Source organism: Colias croceus, chromosome 7, assembly GCF_905220415.1.
Source record: "Colias croceus chromosome 7, ilColCroc2.1".
NCBI classification, from domain to species: domain Eukaryota; kingdom Metazoa; phylum Arthropoda; class Insecta; order Lepidoptera; family Pieridae; genus Colias; species Colias croceus.
Window position 1 is genome coordinate 7,709,139 of NC_059543.1, and position 21,091 is coordinate 7,730,229.

General features: G+C 31.1%; 1 protein-coding gene across 1 annotated transcript; it reads left to right on the top strand.

The window, feature by feature from the left end:
• Nucleotides 1-143: 143 nt before the first annotated feature.
• Nucleotides 144-15,706, top strand: LOC123693384 (toll-like receptor 6). Its single transcript, XM_045638457.1, has 5 exons — nt 144-321; nt 10,144-10,363; nt 10,435-13,557; nt 13,696-13,988; nt 14,346-15,706. The coding sequence occupies exons 2-5, from the start codon at nt 10,213-10,215 to the stop codon at nt 14,892-14,894; spliced, it is 4,116 nt and encodes a 1,371-aa protein (XP_045494413.1). The 5' UTR covers nt 144-321; nt 10,144-10,212; the 3' UTR covers nt 14,895-15,706.
• The last annotated feature ends 5,385 nt before the right edge of the window (nt 15,707-21,091 follow it).

Genomic DNA, 21,091 nt, shown 5'->3' on the forward strand with positions numbered 1-21,091 from the left:
GAACACGGGCTCGACTCACGCGTGCACGATGTTCGTAATTTATTATCGTTTATTCCCATACACCAATCTGTAGGGATGCCGTCCTATTACGCAGACTCCGTCGAGATCCCTGTTCCAGTGAACTTCGGGAGTGGGAAGACAGCGGTCGCTCCCGATCGCTCCTGTCTATATTTCGCCAACTATATCCGAGTGAACTCGTGAAGCGTGTCGTTGTCATCGTTCGCGCGCTAAATTTGAAACGCTTTCGAAATAACATAATATATCGAGGAAGTGTGTTAAAAGTTTCGGAAAATTTTTGACTATAATCGTAAATAAAGAGTGGTAAGTGTTGTTCAAAAAATGAACCGTTTAATATTCGTTTTAAATTTGCCCGGAACTAAACGTTTCCAAGAGGAGGTATTGTACTAAACGACGTTGTTTACTAGCTCCACGAACAATGCTTTAATGTTGAGGTGACAAATTTATGGAGTGAACATAAAAAACTTTCAGCAAGCTCCCTCAATTAACGCAGTATAACCGGCAATAACAGCAGCCAAATTAAAATGCAAATGCCTATTCATTGCAGTAATGTAGCACAGAGAGCTATTATTACGGCACTTAATACTTTAAATTCATTTTTCCGTTGTTTTTTATGTAGAGTTGACGCACATTAATAAATATATGTAGTTTCATTTTATCCCCTATAATATTTATTGGCTTGTCGATATAACGTATTCGTGCTGGTAATTCCATAAGGTATTGTTTACTAAGCGAATTGCTTTCGACTGAGGTCAATAGACAATAACATAAAGTCGTGTCCACGAAAATTATTGTTGTTTCGTGAGGATAAAAACAATGGGCTTAAGAGATATATTGTGTGTGTGGTATCTCGCAGCGACAAATCCTATGTTGCTGAGAGCGTTTATCTCAAGAGGATAAGCGCCTTTCGAGTACCAAGACAAAACGAGACATTTATCACTAACTTTTTAAACAAATAAAGAAAAAGTATTTTGGAGGTTATTTCTCAAGTACATAGTTAAATGCAATATGTATGAAATGTACATATGTATGAAAACAAAACAGTATTAGTACCTAATTAATATCATTTATCGCAATTTTTGTCTAATAGTGCACATGTGACAATGGATAAATTATATGTTTTTAAAGATTAGAAATATAACAACAAAATAATTAATTAATTACTATGGAATTATAACTCTCAGTATTTTAAACATACTGATCGTTCATATTATAATCTCTTATATTATTACCGAGAAAGCTTTTCGAGATCCGCCTCAGGCTTAAAAAGACTGATTATTATTTGCCATCTACAGATAAATAATAAGTATATAACGTATTAATTAAAATATAGAGCTGAGGAAAAAACATAATATAATTACGTACGTCACGTCACGTCACGTACCTAAGGTATTATTGACTATTCAAAAAATGTACCGGATCTAGATTTATATTTAACTAATTTAGCTCAACCCTTAACTAGCTATCAGCATAATCAGCGTACAATAATCTCCTTTACTTTCCAAAAGTTCCGCGTAAAGTTACGGGCATGTTTATTCATAACTTTCTCATTTACTGTAATAGCACACTTGAGATCCGAACGAGGAAATAGCGAGTGTATTAAATGCAATTCTATAAGAGTTTCGGTCCAGTACAAATAAGCTTGAACCGGCGGTATTACAACATAACATGATATGATAGTTTGGCGTCTAGCCGGGATCTGCGGATGCTCTGTGACCCCGTTCTTACCGAGATTACAATCACATCTGTAATTGGCAACCGCACGCGATGCCCACATGAAACTACATTTTTTCAATTAACGCAGCCGTTTGATTAGAATTTTTCCGTAATTATTTTTTATGTTCAAATATTATACGACTTTACAGCGCTCATACGTGATTCAATCGTTGTATTATTTTAACCATTGTTTAGTTAGTCTTCTATTTGTTGATGGTAAAACAAAACTCAAATAAATGTATTGTTTTTTATATTTATATAGGCCATATTCCAAGAAAGAATTAACACATTTTTATTATGTGCTTCTTTATAAAATAAAATGTTAACTTTCGTAAATTTAGAACTTATGTATTTACCTACGTCAACTTAAAAAGATAGTTTTTAATTTAAACTGATAATATTATATTCCAAAAAATTTAAGAACTAGAATAAACCTATATTTATGAAATTAATAAAACCAGTGAAGCATTAAATAAACAAACTACACACAAATTATCAAAACCTATTTATCCAAAACGTTAACAACTGAGTTAACATTAACCTTCATTAGCCTAAACTTATCAAGTAATCGTGGCTAAATCAGATTTGCGTTTGATAAACTAGATAATGTTATAACAATATTAATCACGTTCAGATGAATCTACAAAGCAACCCACAGTTGACCGAACAAAGCGGACCTTTTACTCGAATATCGTAACCAACAATGAACTCACTCTGGGATAACATAACAAGACATTAATACGTATGATATATGATCTTAATTACAATAGATATAGCGAATTCTTTCTGGAGCATGTGAGCGTCAGAGAAATAATTTCAGTAAAGATATCGCGGAGAATTAATTGGACTACATTCGCTAGTAGATTACCGACTGGAAGGCTCAAGGGACGGGCCATTTGTCAATGTAATCATCTTTTCATGGGTTGGAGTACTATCGTGGTGGAGCAGTTTAGATATCACGCGCAAATAGGTTTTGGGACTTTGTTGTGAAGTCACTGCTATGCCAATATCTATATCATGTGTTATATTATTATATGAAACATGCGAACCGCCATAATAAATGAAATTGTCTGGTTCGTTGTGTTCATCAGTTCGTCAGTCTATCGATTCATATGATACATCCCAGACCTTTATAACTTATATTATAATATGAATTGTGAAATGCTATTTTGATTTATACGGTACTAGAAAGTATTTCTTCGTGTTGTCTAACACGCACTTGACCGTAAATTCTCTTATGCCATTATTCTAGCGCTCTCACGTTTTGAATAGCTATATAAAGGTATTCCCCTAAGCATACAACTTTGAGGGTATGATTAAAAACCAAGAAAAAGCCTCCATAATAAGAGCAGTGAACAATTCGAATTTAAGTCATATAATAATAACGAGTCGGTGAAGTATTCTTGTTTTAATTCTAATTAATGTATGCAGCAGCGTCAAATAAAACAAAATAAATTATTTTGAATTAATTAAAAGTTAAATGTACACTTACAAAGGAAGCTCGGTCACAATTAAAAAAAGTGAACTTCTTTTATTGTTTACCTCATATTCAAAGCATTATAGGCCGACTCTAGGGATCAGTTTATACAGGGTGTCCCACTATTAGTATACTAAGCGCGAAGGGGAGTAGTTTTGCATACACTGATCACGTTAAAAATAGTTAAACAACAAAATAAAGTTTAAAAAATCCTTTTTTTTTCTCCAAATTCATGTTTACTTCTCTAACTTCGCGCAGACGGCTTCGCTATATGCATTTTGTCTATGAAAACATAATCTTAAACGATATCTCACGTGTGGGTGGCAAAATAGGGCGGGTTGCTTGTTTACACCACACATAGAGTTTTAAGAATTCATCTATTTGAAAAAAATGCGTCTGGAATTTTATAAGTATTTTTTACGTATTAGGTACTCAGCATGTGCAAAACCTTTGAGCTTTGTGTACCAACGGTGGAACACCCTGTATATTAAATTAAGATTAGTAGATAGTATATAAATGTTTTGTTTAAATTTATTTCATCATAATGAATAAACATTAAAAAATCCAGATTTTTTCACAGGAATTTGATCCTATAAAATATCGATGTTTCGGAGGACACTAACATGAAAAATAAGATGATAAATAATTGAACCTATTATAACATTATCTGAAGATGTCTAATACTTGATATATTCTACATTTACACATTTTATTTCACGACGATAATATGAAGGTATTGCCGCCGAAAATATTCGGAATTTCCCCAGTCACGTATTAAACATAACGTGACAAGGTAGTATCACTTTGTGTAATGCTCACGAGACTAATTCAATGGATTAATGGAACTCTGCTCAAATTCAAGTTTCAAACCCTTGCAAAGAATAAACGTTACTTTAATTAAAACCTTGAAAGTTTTTCAAAAGAAGTACGTTAACTTAATCAGTCCAGTCTGTACGTTCAATTGTGTAGAACATTCAACTAAATGTTGATGCGAAAGTTCGTAGCCAGTACTCTTTTTAATAAAATAATCAAGATTTTATACAAAAGTACTATCACACAAGAAGCGAGAAAAATCATACGTTGTACATCCATAGACTACACAATTCATTGTTAGTGTTCTTTTAGTCGTGTCGCCGATATCGCATGCTAACACAATGCCTGATATCAGCTAGTCCTTCTATTTTATATGACCATTTTTATACCAGTTACTATTTTCTTTATCTCCAAAATTTATTCGACTTTGACATGACTATCTCATTATGAAAACAAAATAATAGGTTACGTATAATTATATGTATGTAACATTAAATAATAATTAAATTAATTAAATTTAACATAACATCCCTGTGGGAATTAAATTTAATAGTTTTTATACTTTTGGTATGTTATACACAATAAAAAAAAACATTACTTCAATATCATTCGTATTTTTATATATTATTATGACCAGTTATTACTACAGGTAAATACTTAAAATATAAACGACAACGCTTCTCTTAGGTGGAGAATTAATCAAAAAAGAAAATTTATGAAAATTGCTTTGAATGTATAGAACAAAATCCTCTTTATTATATTAATGTATATTTTTTTCTTGTCATGGCAGATTCTTGACGTAACTAATTTCCCAATATTTCTTTCTAACGTTTCAGCTGGTTGCAGAACTTGACCGACCATCAGTGCGTACCGTCCGCGTCGGTCCTGACGATACGCATGAACAATTTGTATGACATGACACTAATACGCAGTTTTATGCATTTCCATACATATGACAAGCGCGACTGACGTACGCACTGATGGTCGGTCAAGTCTGCAACCAGCCTTCATAATACAACAAGCATGATTTATAAATAAAACGCGGAAAATTCTAAAATAAGCTTTTTAATATTTCATTTTGTAACTTGAAAGTTTTCGTTTGCTGCTGATTAATCTTGAAAGCAAGAAATATTATATTATTTGTATTAAACTTTCGGAAAATAAAGTTAGTTGCTAGATCGAAAAGTATGAAAGGAAAACCTTGAAACAGCAGGTGCATATAAATTTTAACTGCTAACAAATATTTCAGACGGTCTTAAAATGTAGCTGCTCTTCGTTCTTTCAATACAATTGGTACGAAACGTGTCATTTATATATGGAGTTGATATGCTTGAAACGTATACAATATACATAATATATTATTCAAATAGTCTATTGTATTTTTAATATAACTTTACAAGCTTAAAATTCGGCAGCTGTTTGCTTTTCTATAATTTCGTATTAAATTAAAAGTCGTTTTAAATGGCCTTTAAAAGTTGGTTGGTATAATTCTCAGTTACAGAAAATAAGACGTATTTTGTGACTAAACTAAAACTTTCAAATCAATGAATTAACTTCGTGAGACCATAACAAATAATGAAATAAAATTAAAAGTTAAATATTATCCTAGAAATAACATAAAAAATGCCAGATATTAAAGAAAAAAAAAATACTATAGTAATTTCGAGTTGTGCACTGCACGGGTCAACAATGACCCGTATTCCGCCTGATTACATCACTATAAAAATACAAAAAATAATTCTGAATACTTGTTTTACACACTGGATACTACAAATATTACTTTTTTCATAAAGTATTGTTGTATGTCAGGAATGAGCAAATGGTCAGGTTTGGAATATCATGAATTTCACAATCGTTTTTATTCATACTTCAAACACACTGTCCTATCAAGATCAAAGCCATTATCCACCGCACCAACCAAGAGTGTCTTGTCTTCAAACTATTAGGTACAAGGCATGTAAACAATATGTTGGTTTTATAGAGTTTCTTTCCTTCGATCTCTTATCAAAGAAAAAACTGACTAAAACGAAGACTAAAATCTGAAGAAATCTGAAAGCTTTTCTAGAAAATACACAATTGCAGATCAATGGAATCAATCTTTAATGATATAAAGTACATTTTAATTGAAGTGTGATTTTTATAACTACTTTACCACAAATGCTCTTCACCACCAAATTTTATAAAACAAATATAAATAAATCGATGTTGGAAAAGCGAGTAGGTAGACCATAATACAACATTGTTTCACTACGTTTTGATGAAATCAATATTTGCTTGAAAAGCTCTGTATCGGTAAAGTTAGGAAACAATAGCTGGATATCGAAATCGAAGTGGATAAGATATTTTTTTTATTCAGTTGAAATTACGAATATAACATTAAAAATATTATATGTATTTGTCATATAACACACTTAAAATAATAAATAATATAATATCATTTCCTTACCCCGGCTTTGCATCATGAATCATGTAGCGCTTAAAAACTCAGTAGATAAGGACTAAAGAAATTCTCTTTCCTTGATCTTTATTAAATATCTACTACTCGATGGCATAAAAACAAATTAAACCATATTTTACATAAACATAAATATTTAACACAACTATTAAACAATGTTACAGACGCTAAATATTTCATTTAAAATTATTTGCCTACCAATTAAATTCCACATTACATAATATAATTAGGTAAACCAAAGCATAAAATTAAGTTCAATGAACTCTGTATTTAAATCATTAAATTCGCTTGATATTTGATCAAAATATACCCATGTATTCAATATTTAATTTAAACAAAAACCTTTGTATCAGTACATTATTTCGTTTGTTTCTCCAATACTGGTTTCACGTTTCAACCGCACATCCGTATCGAACTCTCAATGTTTTTATTACTTTTTGATTTAAATTGTGTGTATTTTTGTTCAAATAAAATATAATTTATAAATTTTCATGTCCAGTTATCATTTTTAAAAGGAATAAACTAATCGAAAAGTATTTTAACATATTAAAATTATGATTGATACATAATTATATTTAGATAATGTATTTCAGCAAAATGTTTCACAAATTACACTCAATTTGCCAGAATGATAACATAAAAATACCTATTTAGAGGAAAATTGAAAGAATCGAACGTTTATTCAAATAAAGTTAAGAAAAGTGGAATCAAATTAAATTCGATTGAGATCTTATTAATTATTCGTTATGTTTTGGTGTTGTACATAATAAACCTAGTATTAGATGGAAATTACCATTTTTTCATCACAATCCTGAGTTGTTTCAGACAATAAATAAAATAGCTGGTAAAGTTACAAGAAAAATACATTTGTTAATAACGGCTTGCAAAGTAATCATAATTTATAGAAAGCTTTTTAATGTTACGATCGTTTATTCTCTTAACATTATATATAAATTTCACATTTAAATATCAGACCCTAAAAATCATTCTAGTTATGATAAAGAGGTTTAACTACCAAATAAAAACATGTGGTAAAACTATATGGGAATCACCTTTTTATATCAGGATTTGGAATTACCTACGTACGGCCATGGTTATGGAGATAGAACAAGGAATATTTTATTAGGAAGTATTGGTAATAGTAATAAATGGGCTCTGAATGTTTTGCAAAACAATTTTTATAAACACAAAACACAAAACAATCTTACGATATACATGCAATTTATAATAGTTTAGGGAGCGGCGAGTGCTTATTCCATAGTATGGTATGTCTATACAACGTAATTTAGAGGAAAATTGATTTTCCCATTGAGTTATATATTTTTTTTCTATTTTATATCAAAATACGTTTTCTATCAAAATACTAAATATATTAAGACTAAGATAGGTACCTCCATTTTATTTAAGAATTACCGTTAAAAATATGTAATGTAAGAGTTCCTTTGCCTAATTACTTTTCAAGCAAAATTCAGTAAGAGTGTAAAATAATTGAAAATTATTTTAAGGGCCCGAAATTTAATTGGACGACATTAACAGTGATGAATCGCGCTCTGCTCAAGGCATTAGCGTAATTATATTGTGATTTCGGAATAATCGTATGATGAATGGGCGTATAGCTCCTAACATTTCTCTTGAATCGCTGTAATATTCATTTATTGCATGTTCTAACAGTTACGGAGAAACTTAATAACATTTTAATTAATCTTATTTTCATGGAAGTTCACGAATTCTTTTTTTAATTTACGACGAGTAGGATTAAGTATTGGTCTATTAAATTAATAACGGATTCCAACAAAGGCCGTGATTTTATTAGAATTTTAATATCAGTAATTAGAAGGCTTACGCAGTTTCGTTGAAGTTTCAGCCTTGGAACATACACTGCTGGATATAGACCTCTTCAAAGATTTGCAATAAGTAACGATATGCAGTTTATTGAAATACTAGCTCACCGCCCGCGGCTTCGCCCGCTTTGTCTAAAACCTAATAAATTATATACCTTCCTCTTGAATCACTCCATCTATTAAAAAAACCGCATCAAAATCAGTTGCGTAGTTTTAAAGATTTAAGCATACAAAGGGACATAGGGAAAGAGAAAGCGACTTTGTTTTATATACTATGTAGTGATAACAAAATACTTTTTCACTCAATTTTACATTGTCCTTTGTTTTTGACACTCTGTGTTCTATTATAATTAACGACTTTAATGGCATTGCTATTGCGTAAATATGAATCCTGTATATTGTAAGCTCCTCATTAGAACAAGATCATCTGTTGAGATTTTTTATATTAAATAATTACGAGAACATAATACATAATTTAAATAAATGTAATATAAATTCACAGAATTCCATATAGTTTCTAAGCAAACAGCGGTTTTTGTGTGAACTACATTACAATTAACCAATTATGAAATACGATCATATTATAGTTAGCTATGTAAATAATAGAAATTCTTAGAATCGTATCCTATTCGTGATATTAACTAACAATGTCAACGTTTGAAGATACAAAAAGCAGTTACGTACCAAATATATAAGATTCATTTGCCCTAATACTCTATTTATATTCATTTACTTCTTTTCGTGTGAGACGTCATTAAAAATCGATTATTACCTTGTAAAGAACCTAACCTCATCCCCGCGTTACACACATTAGCATCGTGAATAAGATGTTTTTCGTGGCTTCGTTGACTAGCCGCGATGGCCCCTCACTTAGTAAAGTTACGCTTGAAAGGTAATTTTGTACTTTATTATATTTCAGTGGCCTCAAGGGTACTTCGCCTAGAATAAACGTTTTGAGAGTAAATCGATTTTTAATTTATCTCTTTTCTCGCTTTTAATGGTGACTTGACTTCCTTTTATCCTGTCAAAACATAGGCCTTTCGTGGATTCACGGGTCCTTAAGTCAACATTACCTTTTCTAAACAGAGTTTAAATAAACAATACATACGTTTGTCTTAATTATTTTAATGAATGTCAATGTTTATTTTCAACGTTACAATCTTGCAATTATTTAACATGACCAATGTACTTATATTATGTCTCTTGATCTTGTAGTAAAAAATTTTATCAGCTGACTCAGATACACAATGAATCCAACATTAAAAAAAATATAAAGAATACATTAAGGTAGGTTTTCATTTCATGACATTAAATTAAAATCTGTGGATTTTTGAAGTCATACTCCATTGATTACACGTAGTTTCCTAGAGTTCATGTTGTCAAAAACTTAAGGATAAAAGCTACCGTACTAAATACACCTACAAAGAGAGACCGTGCATTTACCCGGAACGATAAATTAAACCCCTTCCTGGCGGTTTACTTAAATTAGAAAGCAACCATTTCTATTTGTGTAATTATAGTGGTTTTACAGTAGCGCCTTTTGTTTATTAAGGAACAAACAAAGTCTATACAATTTGAAAACTGATTTACTCATATTTCAAATTTGCTTCAATTAGGTATTATTATTCGGTTAATTTTCTTATTTTATTTAACTACAGCAATATAAAGGAATTAAGTGGAGTTTCTTGAGGATTACACCTTTATTTCACGAATTAAACTTTAACTATATTTCCTTTTTTTATAATCACAAGGAAGGCATTTGCGTTTTAAGGTAATATTTATGTTCACCAAATTCGCCAATAAGCAAACTGTTATTGTTGCAGATATACAAGCATGTAAAATAATTATTGTTTCTGCGAACGCAACATGTCATGAAATGATGTCAAGTCAATATGGGCATGTTTACTCTCATATCCATTGTAAATTGTGGATTGTACGCATTCTTTATCATCACAAATATCCCGATACTGCAAGGAGAAGAACAACCGCAGTGCCCGAGCCTCACAGAAAATCCTATATGTCCATGTTACAATTTTAAAGAAGGTATGAGATTACATAATTCAATACTACTAAGTTAGCTTATAGAACTGATTCTAATAAACATTTTGTTTCAGGATTATTTCTTGAATGTCCCAGCGCAACTCCGAATGTTGTCAAAAATGTATTAACTAAAATAAAAGGAACGATCCAGTCGCTGTCCATCTATGATCTCGATAGCTCAATCACTGATTTAAGACCAGATTTTCTACCACCACACGTGAAGATAATTAATTTGCAAATTTCCCAATCAAAGATCAATGAAATAAATCCTAATGCTTTTACATCCATCCGTGACTCTTTGAAGTCTTTGAGTATACTTTCCAGTAAATTACAACGAATTCCACAGGACTCTTTTTCTCAACTGCAAAATATTGAAATACTCGATTTACAACTCAACGACATCAAAGAAATAGATACAAACACTTTCCAAGGCCTTAGGTTGAGTAAAATCAATTTGAAAGGCAACAAAATTGAAAATATTTCAGAAAATGCATTTCATTATCTGGAAGAAACTTTAACGGAGTTGGATATTACGGAAAATTTTCTTAACGTTTTTCCTCTGAAGTCTTTGGCGAACCTGACCAAACTTAACAGTTTACGACTAGCGTGGAATAAAATTCAATCGATTCCGGATAGTTCAAATATTGCAATTCAGGAATTATTATCGGTCGATCTTAGTTTCAATGAATTTACAAGAATTGAGAGGAATTGGCTTAGTTGCATGCCGCATGTGAAAACATTAACCATTTTTAGTAATCAAATCGAACACATAGACGAGGAAGCATTCTTCTCTCTTAATAACCTAGAAGTAATAGATTTAAGTCGAAATAAATTAGTAAGTATTTCGAAAAATATTTTTCAAAAAAATGTAAATCTTCGTACAATAGATTTAAGCCACAACCATCTACATTATATTACTGGAGTTTTTTCTAATTTGTCTCAACTCACAGAAATTTTTCTTTCAGAAAATAATATTCTAGAAATTTCTAACGATGTATTTTACAATGCTTCATCGTTAGCGGTTTTAAACTTAGAACATAATGCAATACAAAGTTTAGAACCAAATTGTTTTAGTTATTTATACAATTTAACCCAACTACATATGGGAACAAATTTTTTAAAGAAACTTCCTAATAAAATTTTTCAATCAAATTCCAAGTTAGTTACATTAAGTCTTGATAATAATCAAATTAATGAAATAAGTGATTCGATATTTGATAAATTAGAAGAATTAAAAGAAATAAGGCTTCAACATAACAGAATAAATCACATAAAAAGAAACGTATTCAGCCCCTTACCTGGGCTCTTAGAATTACACTTACAGAATAACGCTATTCAAAGCATAGATTCACATGCATTTATCACTTTAAGGAAACTCCAACATATAAACCTTCAAGATAACTACTTAACTACGATAGGCGATGTATTTCCAAATAGGAATTCCTCGTTAGTTTCAATACAACTCAGTTCTAATCATCTTTCACTTTTAAAAAACAGTTCACTTCGGGGTCAAGTCAATGTACAAATAATGTGGCTGACACAGAACAACTTAAAAATACTTACTTATAATCTATTTAACGAATTATTTAATATTCGAAGGTTGTATATAAAGAATAATACTATTGTACATATAGAAAATAGGGCCTTTATGAATCTGCAAAAAATAAAATATTTAGATTTAAGTAGTAATAAGCTTACAAATTTAAGTAATGAGACTTTTTATAAGGTTGTAACGTTGGAAGAATTGTATTTGCATAAAAATCATATAAGTCATATTGAAAAGGACACTTTTAAACATTTAATAAAATTGAAGATATTGGATCTGTCAGAAAATGAAATTATAATTTTAGATTTCGATATGTCAACGTTGCCCGTGAAGCAACTTCGCTTGAACCTTAATTCAATATCGATTATTGAATCAAATTCAATAAAATCTCTACCGAATTTAAATGATCTGCAGATGAACAACAACTTTCTTACCTGGGAAGATATCACACACATTCAAATACATGGACTGAAATCACTTGTTTTGTCATATAATAATTTTACATTTCTCGAAAATAAAACTTTTTCCCACTTACCATCTTTGCAATCCTTATCACTGGAAATGTCAAATATATCTCAACTATCTCCGACGATTTTTACGAAGAACCAAAATCTTATCAGAATCAATTTAGCGTATAATAATTTGAGAGATCTTCATAAAGATGTGTTTGCATACACCACCATATTACAAGAACTTAATTTAAAGGGAAATTCCTTTTCTGATTTCCCACATGTTGCATTATTCAATGTAACTTCATTGGAAAATTTAAACCTGTGTGACAATCAATTACATGGAATAGATTTTTTTAGATTCACTGGATTACAAAACTTACGAACACTAAATCTTTGCAACAACCGTATTTCCGTTCTCAACGGATTTAATTCTCCATCCTTAAAAAATTTAGTAACTTTGAATTTGAGTAATAACTTGCTTACAGTTCTTCCACCGAATTTTTTTCAGCATTCATTGGGCTTAAAGGAAATAGACTTGTCACATAATTTTTTCAAACATGTACCAAGTAATGGTCTTTCTGAAACAGTCTTGCCAGCTTTAACAACGCTTAATATGTCTTTCAACTCTCTAGAACAGTTAATGCTTTCACATCCGGTCAAACAGTTTCCATTGTTAGAAGAACTTATTATCACGAAAACTAATCTTACGATAATAACGAGTAAAGATTTTGAAAATTTTCCGTCATTAAAAAAGTTAATATTGAAAAGCAATTGTCTGATTCGATTATCGCCGGGTGCATTTTCAAAACTTCATAACTTGGAGATGTTAGATATGAGCGAAAATAAACTAGAAAATGTTCCTAGAGAAAGACTGCAAGGCCTTTATTCTACAAGAGTATTGAATATATCACAAAACATTATACGAGAGCTTGAAGAATTTACTGGTGACCTACAAAGCTTGCAAAAACTGGATCTATCTTTCAATCACATAACAAGAATAAGCAAGAGTATATTCCGATACCTGTACAGCCTCGCAGAGTTAAACTTGAGTGGAAATTGGCTTTCATTTATAGCAACGGACACTTTCAGGATGCTTCACAAAATTGTGCACATAGACTTGAGCAAGAACTACTTCGAAGTCATTAATACTAAATTGTTAATATCAATTGAAGCACAAGTTAAATCAATTGCATATGATGGTAAGTTATAAAATACAAAAATATTTTTTTTATGCAATAAAATGGTCTTAAAATTTGTAAATTTTAGTTTTATAGTCTTCTTTCATTTTAATTTATTACTTATTATGGCAAATTATACACATGCACTTTATCTTGCAGAAAACCCATTAACGTGTAATTGTGAATCTCAAGAGTTATGGAGATGGATGCAAAATCATTACAAAATTGTGCTAAAAGGAAGTAGCAACTTACGATGTGAGCACCCCGAAGAACTACATGGCTACAGTTTTATGGAGCTGACATCGCAAAAGCTATGCGACGTGCCGGTCGTAATTCGTATCGCAATACAAGACATACAAACCTATTCCGTAATAGTGTCTTGGCAGAGCCGCAATCAGAGCGGCTTAAGTGGATACCAAGTAGCTTACTACAAGGAACAGATGCCAGGAGTAGTAAGTATTGAGCACGATTTGTTTTTGACAAAACGCTTTATGAATCCCGCATACCAATTATTATCCTTGTATTCATATTCACCTGAAAACAAATTACAATTAATAATGAAATGTAATGACTGAAACGTGTTACATGAAAAGAGTAGAGCAACCATTACAACAAACATTTGAATACAAAGGCTGTGCATCACTTCAATGGACCATAAAAAATATTTATGTTCCTCGACCGTGGATATTTTGGTTGTACAGTGAATTCGTTTAAATCTTCCTTTTAACAATTGTTCATACGACACGCGATTTTTAACGCCGTACAAATAGCGGCTACATTTTTTGTTTTAACTCTGTATTATTTTTCAGATACGAGGTAAAATATTGAACACAACCGCGAGAATGACAAGACTGAATCATTTAACTCCAGGGGCTAGGTATACAATTTGCGTCATAGCTACGGGTAACTTCGGCGCGTCAGCCGGATCCTCCTTGCCCGACGCACGAATCGCTACGTCATCAGAAAATAACAGTGCTCAATTGTACGGCGACGAACACCTCTTTAATCACTTGCGAGGCTACATGAATGACTCTCAGACTAGCAAATGTACGAGCGTGAACACAATAGAAATCTTCGGAACGTCGTTAGATAGCCCCTTTTCTAACACATACATGGGAATTGCTGACATATTAACGAGGCGTCTCAGCCTTGTCGTAGGTTGCTGTATAGGTTTTATTGTGTTCATTGTTTTAGTGTCAGCTTTAGGCTATATGAAGACCAAAAAGCGACCCGTTGCTACAAAAACTGAGATACAGCAAGCGCCACAGTATATTTCTTATGATAATTTCCCCGTTCCTAATATTGAAGCTCAAACAACAGATATGGATATAAATACGATAGCAGATATAAAACCATAATTGTAAATTTCTTAGAAATCCCTACGAGGTGGCATAAATTCATGCAACATTTTGAAACTGTTGTTTTTTATGTAAGTATAATCATGCAATAGGATACGTCTTGTATCATAAGATACTCAAAATAATCTTTTTATGCTAATTAGTGTACTATAACTGAAAATATATCTTTAATTATTATCTTCCAAACGTATAACGTTTCGTCTAGTGTTTAATATGATTGTGATTTTAAAACTTAATTTTATAAAACGTGATGATTTAAGTTAATCTTTGTATATATTTTATTGAAGAAAATGTAAAACATATTTGCAATTGTAAAAATTATAAAATAGGAAAATAATTTATCTTTAGCGTCTAAGTATAAAGTAAATATAAATTGACTTAACTACGACAACTACTTAAGTGATATATATATTATGACAAGAAAATAAAGGTAATTAATAAAAAAATATCAGACTTAATTTAGTATTACCGAAATGTACCAAAAACTTTTAACTGTATTTAAATAAAAATTTGTTTAAATTTAGACTGTAAATTGTAGCGTTAATAATAAAAGTTTTAAAATGAAATTACTTTCTTTTTCTAGCTTAGGTTAACATTATTCTAACAAAAATATCGGTATTGACATTACTTTAGTAGATGAAAAGTATTATATTGCATATTGTACTGCATATGTAGGTGGTAGGTAACTAGTTTAAAAGACAGCAATGTTAAACTAACTCCAACTAGAATCACACAAAACTGAGAATCTATTCAATGCAAACACGCGATACAAAAATGGCAAGAAATATGACACACGTTTCAGAACAATGATTTTATTTCCACAGGGACACGTATTTCGAATACAGAAGATTACAAGTACGTTGTTCGTATTAAATTGATTAAATGAATTATTCATCATCAAGTGTCACGATTCATTGATTCTCAAGAGAATCCATTCATTTAGACCGATTTCCGAGCTCGCCATCGATTGCGATCTCGATAAAGCAAGAAGTCAAATAAAATTTTAAGTCAATACATTGATTTCTCGCTACGGAGCTGAATAGATTTCATTACCAATTGAAATTGATGCCTAATCCTAATTTTAAATGTGACTTTGGCGCAGTAGGTGGTTACGCTATCTAGATTTATAGATTCTAGACTAAATTTGCATTCATACAATATTATTTTTATAGTTTATAATTGTTATATTATAGATAACAATCTTCGGCGCAAAGAAGATGAGAGAGAGAACATATTGTGTAAAGTTGCTGGCCACTTATTATTGACATTGAAGTGTTGATAATAACACAGTTGACAGATATGTACTACGTATGTATCTGTATATTGTGATAATAATACTTATATAAAACTTCAAATATGTATACAAAAGATTGATTCAGTCCACAGATTCAGTCATTTGATATAAATAACATGATATATACAATTATACATGCTTTTGTTTCGCACGATACCGCTTCAGGCGCTATGTCAAAATCTGATACAAATATTAAAGGAGAATATTTAGTTGACGCTTTCATGTTTCATTTTCACTTACCGAATTTAGCACTTAAATGTTTACAAAGTTATTATTTATCTCAGTTGGCATATCTTCAGTTAATATCTTTGTAATGTTTGAATTTCCTTTCAACTATAATCAAAATTCTATCGTTTTTCTCGTCTTACTATGGAGAAATGAGGATATCTCTGTTCCAAAATAGAAACACATTTGCGACGTTACCGATTTAAGCGCTCAGTTATAAATAAAACATTGCTAGAACAAATAAATTTCACATCAAAAGGGTCTTCACTCTTCATATTTAACAAAGAGTTTAATTAAATATTAATGAGTCGTATAAAGTAAATCTATATCTATACATATAATAAATCTGTAGAAGGGTCAATTCTGTACATTGAAAATATTTAAAAAATAAATAGCAGGGGGTGTTACTGGATCGATACCAAACCCAAATATGTGATTAAAAAAATTTTTGTCTGTCTGTCTGTCTGTCTGTCTGTATGTGAAGGCATCACGTGAAAACTAGCGGTTCGATTTCGATGAAACTTGGTATAATTATACCTTATTATCCTGGGCGTAAAATAGGATACTTTTTATCCTGGAAAAATACGTAGAAAAAAATTAATCTTAATTTTTCAGTTTTATCCATAGACGTTGTTCCGTAGAACCGCGAACACACGTTGCGTATTATTATAGGCCTAGCCGTATTTGGGAATTGGGTCCAATAGATATTTATAAGATTTTATTGTCAGAGGTACCTACTCAAAATGGAGAAATAAACCATCCACGCGAAGACCGACATCCGCGCGGACGGAGTCGCGGGCGGAAGCTAGTCCTAAATAAAAGTTGTACAACAATTTTGTTGAAATTAACAAGAATACGTTTGTAGAGTCGATAGGTATTCATTTTTTTTAATTCGATGGGATATAGTTTGTTTCGTCGTTTCATATTACCATTTATTAAATACTGAATTTCGCAACGGTTTAAGTTAATTAATTCCGATATTAAAATACTTAATTATAGAGATTAAATTCTGACTGTTATACGAGCTGAAGAGTTACGATTTACGTTGCAATAAAAACTCAAAAATAAATACAATTTAAAACAAGGAAGTGATTAACAATGGCGTAAAAAGAATGATCGTTCTTTTACGATGTTTCAAAGAAATGAGCGCGTAACCGCATGTTGCGAAACAACGGGCATAATGCCGCCGGCCCTTTTGATAGCATCGCACTTCCCGCTTTACTCGTGTTGTGAAATATGAACATACTGGCTTTGAAGTTCGATAAATTATTCTAAACTAAACCTAAATTAGATAATTTTGATTCTACTCAATAACAGGGCATTAGCAAAAGGAATGAAAGAAACAATTCTACAAGCATCCATTCACATCGCCTTCGCTGTTACCGTTTCTAAAGACAATCATTGAGAACAAAGCGCTACCCATACATTAAAGTATAGCATAGTCGTGTGTAGGAGGTTTGTACGAAAAGCAATTGAGGCAGCAATATTCCGCTGGACAAAGGAATCGCGTTTCTAAGACAAAGACGCAAGCACACACAGCTCAAATCGCAACCCAGAAACAATAGTGTTCATATCGCCATTGTCCCTTTCAATAATCGTCTACTTTTGTAGTTATTGATATCATCATAATTGCGCTTCGAATAAACGGAATAGGTAGTTTTACGACGTCACGAATGTTGTATTTTATTTTGGAATGCAGCAATTACTAGAAGTTATCTAATGTAAATGTTTTGTTTGTTTGCACGTATTTAGATATACAAAAAAACGTTATATGTTATTCGTAGTATAAGTAAGTATATTATATTTTATGGTTTATTCAAACTTAATTTATTATATTTCACTTCTTCTTGAAGCGCTTTTAAATCGTCAAAATATTTCATGAGAAGCAAGTGCATAGTAATCTTTGCTGTATAAAATTAGCCGTATGCCTCGGCTTAGCCCGGTTTCGCTCGGGAAAAAAAGTTTGTTTAAAAATGTTATCCGGTAAAGATGTATCTTTGAAATAATACCAAACACTTACCACAAGCTGACAAACTCACAAAGGTTTCCTTGCCTACAAGTCCTTATTAATATTATAAATTCAAAAGAGTGTTTGTTCTGAAAGTTTCTACACGTATATTTTATCAAGATGGTTCCTACTTTCGGCCAAGGCGGATATTGATCGGATTTGGCTAAAATTTCGTATGCAGAAAGATTAAAGGTACAAAAGCTTGTAAGCTGCTTTTTATCCAGGTATATGAAGGAGATGTGCTGAAACTGAAATATTATTTTAGATATATAATAACCAGGTATTAAATAGCAGCGATCGCCATTTGCGAGACAAAGGTATGTATTATAAACGAATTTTGATAACTTCATTATCACGAATATTATAGTCTTGTATTTCATTTCCACAAAGAAGAGCTATTCGTTTGATATTTGAAGAAAATTGAATTCAATTATTAATAGGTTTTGGCCGATAATTTTAAGTAAATCGAACTGAAATGAATATGGTCAAGGAATTTTAATATAGATTTCGAGTTTAGATAAATATCAGGCGGTGCAGTTAGGGCGGGTGGTTTCTAGAATAAGATACAGATTCAGTTGCATTATTAAGTAGGTAATTTTAAATTTGATATCCAGTATAATAGGTCAGTATAGATGTTTTGCTGTCCATAATACCTGGTGTAGAGCAAAGCAATTTTGATTAAAATTAAATTTTTACTTCTTTACATAAAAAAAATGCGTTATGACATCAATTTCGAGGTCATTGAACGCATTCCGTGTAATCAGCTGGCAATATAATTGAACACACTAATAATTTACGTTATGGAATTTACTTAAGGATTATAATGTAATCTACTTTGTGTACAGCTCGCGTAATATAAGCTTGCATTTCCTGGTAACCTCAATAGCGCTGGGACAAAACGAGATTAACAAAAGCTCTTTAATTAGACATAACAATTAGAAATATGCAAGGTATAAAAGTTATATCTTGTGGTTGAAAAGAAATTGCTTCAAGCTTGTATGCATCGTATAATATGTTGCTTTGTAGCACAGGTAATATACTCGTAACACTATCTTTTTAGTGATAAGTATCCATACTATATATATGGGTGATTATACAAAAATGGGGTAACTCAATGTCACCAGCCAATTTATACAAAGTCTTATTATATATTAATCAAATAACAATCTATTTTAAAACAATAAAGCGTCCTTTATTTGGTCACTCACTTTCACTTCTTTATTTAAAATACAAATTGATAAAAAAACAAAATTTATACTTAAATAATCAGTACTTTGGCATGTCACAACTCCGAAAACCAACAATCAAGTGACTATCTTATAAACATTATCATTGATTTGAGAAAACTTACTAATTCAGGACAATCTTTGATATGCATAGTATTATATAGTATAACTTTCATAACGAAATGTCTAACATTTTATTTAAAAAATAAAAATAAACTTTGTCATCGTTTTTATTGGTCAGTCCGTTGTGTGTTTTTTAAATTTGAAATTCTCGATAAATATCACCAAGTCGAGGTCAAATCCTTGTCTAAATACTAATGTTGGTAATGAAGTTACTTGTGCATCCCATATTTTGACGGCCGTCATAACTGTACCAGCGCTAGGGTTGTGTTTGTCCTCTAAATTCGTGCTGCGCCAGTCAACATTTCAGTCCTATGGTGAGTCGTTATTTTATTGTTAATCTGATTTTTATTTTCATTCATACATGGTTAACTATGATTTGTAAAAATATAGTTTGTTGATATTAGAAATATGGCAAAAAAACATAATTTATGATTGTAATCTCATATTAAGTCCCTTTTTATCAATCCGCTGGCATCAGTCCTATGTCAGATATCGCGTCAGTGGACTGACGCGACCCCATAGTACTGATGATTCTATCGTTTTTGAGAACTTTTATCTTGATTGCTATTGGTATAAGCATTTCTATTTGATATTTCAGTTTAAAACATCATGCGCCAAGCTAAAAGAAACTGAATTTGACTAGGGAATAAACATTTAAAAAAGAGTAACAAAGAAAAGAGCTATTGAAACAAACTACTAATAATTTTATTTAAAAGATCTTATTTTATTTTTAGTATTGATTTTGATGCTTTCAGGGCATATAGCTTGTTATATTTATTAGATAAATACGTATACGTATAATATTGTGAAGTAAAATTACCTCAAAATAAGTTTAAAGTTAATTAATATAATAACATTATAAAAATGTCAAAAGGCTCTTATGAAAACTCAGATGAGACTTTCATTCAAGCCTTTGGTTTTTAATTTTATGAAAATTAGTACTTTTCACATAAATAATGTTAGATTTTTAGGGCTCCGAACCTCAAAAGGAAAAAACAGAACCCTTATAGGATCACTTTGTTGTCCGTTTGTCTGTTAAGACGTTTTTTTGAAGCGCATGGAGGTATCAATTTGAAATTTATATTGAATACTCAAGATTAAGAACCCTTGGGGCTGTAAAAAAATCAAACTTATAACGCAACGCAATTAAAAGATACCTACATCCGTTAATACTGCAAATTTCCGCAAAATTAAATATTCGCAAGGGAATAAAAAAATACACAGGATGCTTGCCGTGTATACAGACTTAAAATATGGTAAAAAGCAACGTCTTATAACACAGATAAAGGAAAAATAGCTAAAAGTGTAAATTTTAAGTTAC

Excerpts from the sequence above, each read along its gene's own strand:
- LOC123693384 (XM_045638457.1), top strand. The coding sequence starts at position 10,213 with ATGGGCATGTTTACTCTCATATCCATTGTAAATTGTGGATTGTACGCA. Across the intron at positions 13,558-13,695 it reads TAAATCAATTGCATATGATG|AAAACCCATTAACGTGTAAT; the intron begins GTAAGTTATAAA and ends TTTATCTTGCAG. Across the intron at positions 13,989-14,345 it reads AGGAACAGATGCCAGGAGTA|ATACGAGGTAAAATATTGAA; the intron begins GTAAGTATTGAG and ends ATTATTTTTCAG.